The 8,844-nt window shown below is 39.2% G+C and overlaps 1 protein-coding gene across 12 annotated transcripts in view; it reads right to left on the reverse strand.

Annotated features, from left to right (window-relative positions):
• Window positions 1–8,753, reverse strand: part of C16H4orf47 (chromosome 16 C4orf47 homolog) — a 36,305-nt gene extending 27,552 nt beyond the window's left edge. The window contains exons 1-7 of one of the 12 annotated variants that reach the window (XR_005371625.1): window positions 8,480–8,753; window positions 7,960–8,080; window positions 5,605–5,782; window positions 3,420–3,639; window positions 2,273–2,410; window positions 2,092–2,167; window positions 1,804–1,983 (exon numbers count right to left, since the gene is read on the reverse strand). Coding sequence is in view for 11 of the 12 variants with exons in the window: in XM_038560388.1 (XP_038416316.1) it covers window positions 1,804–1,983; window positions 2,092–2,167; window positions 2,273–2,410; window positions 3,420–3,639; window positions 5,605–5,704 (714 nt within the window). In the remaining variant the exon portion in view is untranslated. The other 11 variants (XM_038560388.1, XM_038560386.1, XM_038560383.1 and 8 more) reach the window with 11 other exon arrangements.
• Between the last annotated feature and the right edge of the window lie 91 nt (window positions 8,754–8,844).

The following is an 8,844-nucleotide window of genomic DNA, read 5'->3' on the forward strand; positions in this document are numbered from 1 at the left end:
AATAAAATCAAATACAATGAAAGGATAGAATATAACTGTAAAAATTAAAATTACAAGACCAAAAAAAAAAAACAAAGGAACATAAACAGACAAGTGAACAGAACAGAGGAATACACGATACCCTGAGTGTATTTTGGTTGGTTTGTTAGAACAAACTATACCTCAAAATTGTAAAGAAATAAAAATTTATATATACAAAAATAAAATTAAATACATTGAAAAGAGAGAATGTAACTATAAAGATGAAGATTTAAAATGATTTTTTAAAAAGCCAATCAAATAAATTCATTGAAAAAGGAAAGAGAAAAAATTAAAATTGAAAAACTAAAGAATCATGGGGGAAAAAAACCATGAATTCTATATACTATTTTCCCCTATCACTGGAATTCTGCAGTTCTCTGTGATCAGTAAACTTGGTCTTAGCCAATGTTCTTGCTGGTCTTCTCGGGGAGGAGCCTGTTGCACTGATTCTCAGGTGTCTTTGCCCCTAGCTGAATGACACCACCCTACCAGGGGGCCAGGCTAAGTAATCTGCTCTGGATTGCTTTGTGTGGTTTTTGTTCCCTGAAGGCTTTCCACACTTCTTTAGGGGATGAGAATAAAATGGCAGCCTCCCAATTTCTAGCCCCAGAACCAAGAGCTCAGTACCCACTCCTCAATGTGTCCTCAAGGAAAAGCAATCATTCTCACCTCCTTGGTCTCCATCCATACTGCGTGCTCACCCAGTCTGTGACTGAGCATTTCTATCTCAGGCATACAACCCATTTTGAGTCTCCAAACCCTGCAGACTCCTGCAGCACATACTCACACAGTTCCTCCCCGGGGAGGAAGAGGTGGTGATCTCACTGTGGTTCTGCCACTTGCTGGGCCCTGCTCAGACAGCAGCTGCCTGATCATGCTGTGGTTCATGGTTTAAGGCAACCCTGAGCTGCGAGGGCACATTGATTGCAGCTGGCTTCCCCAGTCCAAGGTCTGGGAACTCTGTTGCACTCAGGTAACCCCCAGTCTTCCTGAGACCCCAAGGATCCTGAAACCACACTATCCCACCTAGGATTCCACCCCACTTAGCCACCTCAGTGCCTTTCAGGCCAGAATGTCCCTCACCGGAACAAACTTCTGTAAGTTCTGATTTTGTGGTCTGCTGCTATATTAATTTCCAGTGCCAGCAGCTGGAGGCTCCCTTCCCCAAGATCTATCTTCCCATATGTCATCTCAATTCACTTCTCCACACCTCCTATCTTGCAGAAAGTGGCTGCTTTTCTATTGTAGAGTTGCAGCTATTTTCTTAGATCTCCAGTTGAGTTTACAGGTGTTCTGAATGATCTGATAGCTATCTAGGTGAATTCCTGGGACCAATGAAGCTAAGGTCTGCTACTCCTCTACCATCTTGGACTTCTCCAACAATATTTTTATTTTTATTCATACCTGTAAACTTCAGCACAGTAGGAGAGAGTTCATTTTAACTACTATTTCAAAAACTAAAAGATGGTCTGGCTTTTCATGGTTTTGTGAAAAACTATGCCTAAGATCTAGAGAGGTATTTAGAAAATCCATTGTAAATTCAAATACACTTGAAGTGACATTCTTTCATTTCAAGAGCTTTGTTATTCCCTACACTAGCCAGGCTTTGTGATTTTTCATAATCTTTTAAAAATAAATCTCACAATTCTTAATATGAATGATAAGAATGTGAATAATAAACAGAAGTTTATTATTTACATGGATAACAAAATGAATTGATAGGAAGAAGCAATAGTTCTTTATAATGTTTAATATTTTTTAATTTTAAAATTTTTAACTTACCTTTTTACCAGGAGAAGAGGGCTTAAAGGGGTGTGTAAGTAATTCTTTCTTCTCTATTTTTTTAATTGGTGGTAAAGGATTCTCAAACAAATAAGGATTAGTATCAAAATATTCCCTTGGGTAAAGATTTAATTTGAAAGGTGTTCCTTTAACTAAACGATGGTGTTCTTCATTCTCCTTCTGTCAATCAGAGAATTTGAAATTATGTAACATAAATTATTCCAAGTAGAAGAATTCCCTAGGTCAATTAAGAGAAAGACTGAAGAAAGTTAAAATAAATTATTTTACCTTAAAATTAAGTTTGGGTGCATCATAGAAATCAGCAGAGTGTGAAAACTGTTTACCTATGGTAACATTTGCATAGCTAAGGAAGGAAATTAAGTAATGGTGATTTTAGGACTCAGAAATTTTAAATTTTATTTTTTTTACGTTTGAAACAAATGATATGAAAGTATGAAAAATATCTTACCCATATCCAGTTCCTTTCTTTCCCGGGTTTGTGTACAAATTCTTTCCAGGTGCCTCATATTTTTCTCTGGGTTTTGACTGTGCACTGAAGAATGGCACTGGACCACCTATTGTTCCATAGTAGCTTCCTAAACCACATCTTCAATTCAGTTTTTTAAAAAGGAAGCAAATTAATACAGCAAATTTTGGGTTATTCACATTGGATCACAATTTATAAAAAATCACTGAAAAGGTAACAAAATATATGCAATGGAATTGACTTGCCTAATATCACTAAGAAAAAAAACATTTTTTTTAGTTTCTAATCTAATTTCCCCCATTTTCCAAAGTCACAAATCTTCAGATGAGATACTGTTTTTAATTTTTAATGCTTATTTTAAATGTTCCACATAAAATTACATAATCTCTAGGAAATGATAATAGTTTCCATTAATTCAAAAGATAGTTTTATTAACCTCAAAAAGAAAAAAATAGCACAATTAAGCACAAAATTGGCCTTCAGGCAATCCTCATCTATCATAAATTCTACAGAGTCAATATTATAGTGTGTGCATATAAAGCTCAGCATTATATAGCTGAGCTTTATAATATGATGTAGCCTACTATTTGATTTCCTTTGTTTAATGGTTTAAAGGTAAGAAAAAAAAATGAACCTTCACATTGACAATTGTCACAACTTAAATATTGTTAAACTCCCTGCATGTATCTTCGCAATGATTTTGAAATAATATATCTTGATGAATTATCTTCTTTATCCAAAAAAGGCTTCTCCTAATTTTATAATTTTTATTTATACTTTTTAAAAGTTTTTACAAAGCAGATAAAACAGTGAAGGGCATAGTATGATGACCCAAGGCAGTATTTTCAAGGTTTTCAAACAAACTAGGTATTTGCATTACTTAGTTGGCTTTTATTGTATAAACCAATAGAGAGTAATGGCATAATCATAAATTTAATGAAATGAGAATCAAAACTACCGATCAACCTATATCATCCAATATAACTGTCTCCACCTAAGACAAGTTCATCCTAAAACTTTTATTTTAATAAATGAATCCTACTTAAGTCACCCAGAAAAACACCTAATTTGGGCTAGAGGAGAGAAAGGTGCAGAAGATGTATTTATGACTTTTCCCCCAAACACTTACGGCTTTTTTTCTCCACTACTAGGGAGGAAGGCTTTGCCTAGATTTTTTTTGGCTTCTTCCATCATATGCCGTCTCCTCACTTGATTCAGATTTACATAGCCTTCACCTTCAAATATCCTTACAAAATGGGGATCAAAATAACCTGCCTGGAGATTTGACATTTCTTTGGATCCCCCAGGTAGCATCTGTTTATTTTTGCTTGCAGCCTCATTAAAGGGTCCTTTAAAAATAAATTAAGAATATCATAATTTTGAGCTCACTAATAATTAAAGAACATGAAAAATAACCGAGAAAAGTTTCAAACTGTGATTGGAGCCAGTGAGTTTTGAGCTCTAAAATGCTATCTCAAGATATTCACTGAAAGGTCTGTGTTGCATACTGCATTGACAATAAGATCTGGGCAGCCGGGGTGGCTCAGTGGTTTACCGCTGCTATCAGCCCAGGGCCTGATCCTGGAGACCGGGGATCGAGTCCCATGTCACGCTCCCTGCATGGAGCCTGCTTCTCCCTCTGCCTGTGTCTCTGCCTCTCTCTTTCTCTCTCTCTCTCTGTGTCTCTCATGAATAAATAAAAATCTTAAAAAAAAAAAAAAAAAAGACCTAAGAGGTTTCCATTAATTCATTTTAATCATTAGGTCTTGGTTATAGACTCTGAATTTTAGAGCTGGAAGAGACCCTGAAAGTCATCTAATCCAATGCTTCCCCATCTATATACTAGAAAAACACTGTGTGAGTTATCAGTACGTGTGCATGGGTGTGTGTATTCAGGCCCAAGTGAAAGGTGTTCCATACTCAAACCGAGGTAATTCTCCTTCTGGATATATACACAACACACATGAGTGTCTATACTCACTAAAAGTCATGAACAAGAATTTTCATAGCAGTTTCATTCATAATATTCAAAAACAAGTAACAATTCAAATGTCCATCAACAAGAGAACAGATAAATGTGATATATTTATACAATAAAATACTAGCAGCCCAGTAATTTTTTAAAAGGCTAGTTTTATAAGTATTTAGAACCTTTTATATAATTTAGATCTAGGAGAGCTCAATTTGGGAAGTCCAGCAATGTGAAATTTTTTTGAAGTAAAACAATCTTAAATCAGTTATTTGAATATGAATTTGTGAGGTGCCTGGGTAGCTCAGTCAGTTCAGCATCTGCCTTCACCTCAGGTCAAGATCCCAGGATCCTGGGAGGGAGTCCAGAGTCAGACTCAGTGCTCAGCAGAGAGCCTGTTTCTCCCTCTCCCTTTGCCTGCCACTCCTCCTGCTTGTGCTCTCTAACAAATAAAATCTTTAAAAATAAACAAATAAATATAAATTTGTATCATTGATTTTGAACTTAAAGTTTTAAAAAGTTAATATATTCACATGGTTCCAAATAATATGTTTTTACAATAAATTGTCAATACATTTGAAATTTATTTTACAATAAATTGAATTTATTTTACAATAAATTACAATAAATTTTCCTCCCACATTCATCCATCCAGTTCCTCTCTCACAGGAAATCATGATATTTATTTTGTTTTCCAGAGAATGTTTAAACATGTCCCAATGAATACTTTCATATATATCCATTTCTATCATTGTTGCTTAGCATAATATATAATAACTATTCTGCACCTCGATTTTTTTTACTTAACAATATACCTTGAAGATATTTAATGTCAGCGTATTCTCTCTTCTTATAACAAAGGAGTCATTGAATAGCCAAAAATTTAACCGAGACACTTAAAATGTTTAGTGACTTTAGCTCTTTATTTATAACTCTTCTAAAAATCCCTCAGCTATCACTTAGCATTTCATTTTTCAAGAAATTAATCATGGATGGCCTTTTGGTATGCAAATATAAATGGTGCTTGCATAGCAGAGTGTCCCATCTGAGAAACCATCAGCTAAAAACAAAATATTCTGAGAGAACACTGCCATGCACCTTTGGAAAGAAGTAAAATTACCAATGACGAGAATATACAAAGGTAGGGTATCCCAGTGAAAGTAGCTTCCTGCTCATAGAAAGTTCTCTCTTTCTTGAAATTTTATAAGTTTCTTCAACTTTAAACTTAACACTTTAAAATACAATGCATTAAAAAAAATATCACTTAACCTGAATATTAAATCCAAAATTTTCTATAGAAAAAATCCACTATTAGGCTTTTGTAAAGAAAACCAGACATACTTACGGTTAAATGATGACAAGTATTTGTCACCAACAGTAACATATTCCATCTCACTGAAGAGGCCAATCCTCTCCATGTCAGTTTTCCCTCCTTCTGCAGGCATGGTTGCTTCTTGTGGTGGTTTTCTCTATATTGATAACTTCAAAAGGTTCCTTATGGCTATTTCTTTTATAGCAAAATCCTACTTTATGTTGAAAAATACAGAAAAAAAAGCTTTAGAAAAAAGGTGATTATTAAATTTCAGTCCAAATTACTTTCAGCCTCAGAGTTAGCATTCACTATAAAACAATGGTCCCAAACTATGTGGGGAAAGAATCTACTTTGTGGGGCCAGGTGAAGTGTCCACAAATTACAAAGGAATGTGTATGACATCTATTACATTGCCATTCACCTATTGTAAATGATAAAATTGTTACTGTATAGTGCAGAATAAATACTGTGTAAACAAACATCTTTCTTTTGAGAAGTTCAAAGTGGGTTTAAACATCATAATTACATAAGGTGGAGGGGCACTTTCAGTTGAGATCAAATGACCTAAACATACTGCATTGTCTCTCCTACTGGAAATTACAACAGTGTTTCAGAATGCACCACACATATAATTGTTATTATCCTATAGTTCTTGAGTTTTTTCAAGTTTAAATGAATACAAGAGATGTGTCACTGGCAAAATTAGTTCACTAAGGGGATGGACGAGAAAGGACAATTGTCTAGGCAAGATAAAAAATGAAGAACAACAAAAACAATAATCCACAATGAATTAAGAGTATTTGTTCAAGGGCAAACTCCAATTGTCAATTTTCTTTTGATATATCACATTAAACATTCAGCTATTTATTTACTTCTGTTGTTGGACATGTTCTGGAGGGGCCCCTGAGTGGCTGAGTCGTTAATCATCTGCCTCTGGCTCAGGTCATGATCCCAGGATCCTAGGATCAAGCCCCAGGTCAAGCTCTCTACTCAACAGGAAGTTTGCTTCTCTCTCTGCCCACCCCCCTCCTGCTCTGCTCTCTCTTGCTATCTCTCTCTCAAATAAATAAATAATTTTTTTAAAGATTGTATTTATTTATTTGAGAGACAGAGAGAAAGAGAGAGAGGCAGAGACACAGGCAGAGGGAGAAGCAGGCCCCATGCAGGGAGCCCGATGTGGGACTCGATCCGGGTCTCCAGGATCACGCCGTGGGCTGAAGGCAGGCACTAAACCACTGAGCCACCCAGGTTGCCCAATAAAATCTTTAAAAACAAAACAAAACAAAAAGAATGTTCTAGAAAAGAAGACCATAGAGCTAAAGAATATCTGCTTCTATTTCATCACTACAGTAATGAAATATTATATGTATATTATAGGAATAAAGTGGGGGGAATTGAACTCAGGACCCTAAGATCAAGACTGGGAAGCTTAACCAATTGAGCCACTCAAGCACCCCCACAGTATTTTTTAAGTACCAACTAGATCCAAGCACTGGGCACACATTGAATAAAACAAACATTGGTTTATGCTCCCCAGTTTATAATCCAAGGTAAGAACCTTTTGCCTTGAATTTCAGTGACACTAAACACGCTTGCCTATTTGGAACTGTGGCTCATCTGAGCATCAATCATTGCTAATGTGTAATATCAAAGGAGCAAGTGAAGATTCCCTTTAAACTAAAGCATAGGGACGCCTGGGTGGCTCAGCGGTTGAGCGTCTGCCTTCAGCTCAGGGCATGATCCTGGAGTCCCAGGATCCAGTCCCACCTCGGGCTCCTTGCAGGAAGCTTGCTTCTCCCTCTGCCTGTGTCTCTGCCTCTTTCTATGTGTTTCTCATGAATAAATAAAATCTTAAAAAAAAAATAAACTAAAGCATAAGAAGATCTTCTCATTTTTTTCCCATTCCACCTCTTCCTCTGATCGAGTCTGTTTTAAAGCAAATTTAGTTAGCTGGGGATGCACTACTTTCATTTGCAGCTTGTTTCAAAGCTCCATCCCGTTGCCCAACCACAAGGGCTTCCTGTGCTGTTCCAAGGGCTGCGATTCTTTACATGGCTCACAAGGTCTGCCAGCACCCACATTTGTCACCATGGGAACCACACTCCCCGGCACCTGGGCTCCATTTGTCTTCTTTCAGTTCTCAAATCAGGCTCTCTCCAGCCACAGGACCTGTTTTACTTCATGCGAGTGCTTCACTGTGCTGAACTTTAGTTCCCCCAATTAACACCGATCCTTTGGATTGTGTAGCCCACTCGCCACTTCTTTAACTCCCTCATATCATGTACTTCTCTTTGCACGCCCTGGCCATGGTTTATCTAATGGGTTATCAGTTCACATGCAATGCGTGGGAATCCTTTAATTAACAGCTGCCCCCCCACACACACACACGCCCGCCTCCCATAAACTGCTGGCTCCACGAAGGCAGGAACTGGGATGAGTCTGGTTCTTCCTCACCACGGTATTTCCACGGTCTGCGCAGCGCCTGGCACACAACAAAGCGAGCCACCCCCTGCGGGGGGAGGAAAAGAAAGAAGTTCCCGCCTTGAATTTTCCCACCACTTAGCTCATCTGGAGCAACACACTGCAGAATCGTTCGTTCATTTTACAAACACTTTGCAAAGCCCTCCTCGGGGGTCAAGCTCGCAGACAGAAGCTAGGATGTTTATCTCAAAAGGGCACGGGTCCTGGCCCCGGGGAGCTTACAACCTCACCAGGCGGGTATGCAATTCAAGGTAACGCAAGTGCAAGTTGGCAAGTCTGTGCTAAAGCGCTGAGGGGGCGGCGGCGGTGGAGACGGGGCGGAAAACTGGCTGAGCTGCCAGGAAAAGGATTTCGCATTAAGGAGACGGGCTCGGGGTGGGTGGGTATCGGATAGGACAGCACCCTGCGGCCCCGGGGACCAAGTCACCTCTCAGAAGGGGACCCGGTCTGATAGGCGAGCCCGGGTCGTCAGAGCTCGGGTCCGGGTTCAGGCAGCAGGAGCAGCAGCAGCAGCAGGAGCGACAGGGGCAGCGGGGACAGCGAGGCCACCTGGCCGCGGAGCGCCCTCCGCACGCCCCGCGCAGAGCGGGCGCTGACCGTGACCGCAGGTGCCGATCGGGGCGCGTCGCCTCGGGTACGGGGCCGTGGAGAGAGTTCCAAGCCGCGGCGAGGAACACACGGAAAAGCCTTGGCAGCGGACCTCGAACGAGTCCGCCAATAGAATTTACTGAACAAAGGCTTCGGCTCCCCGCCCCGTTATCCATCCGCCAGGAGGTGTGGCAAGATTCGTCC

This window comes from Canis lupus, chromosome 16, assembly GCF_011100685.1.
Source record: "Canis lupus familiaris isolate Mischka breed German Shepherd chromosome 16, alternate assembly UU_Cfam_GSD_1.0, whole genome shotgun sequence".
NCBI classification, from domain to species: Eukaryota; Metazoa; Chordata; class Mammalia; order Carnivora; family Canidae; genus Canis; species Canis lupus.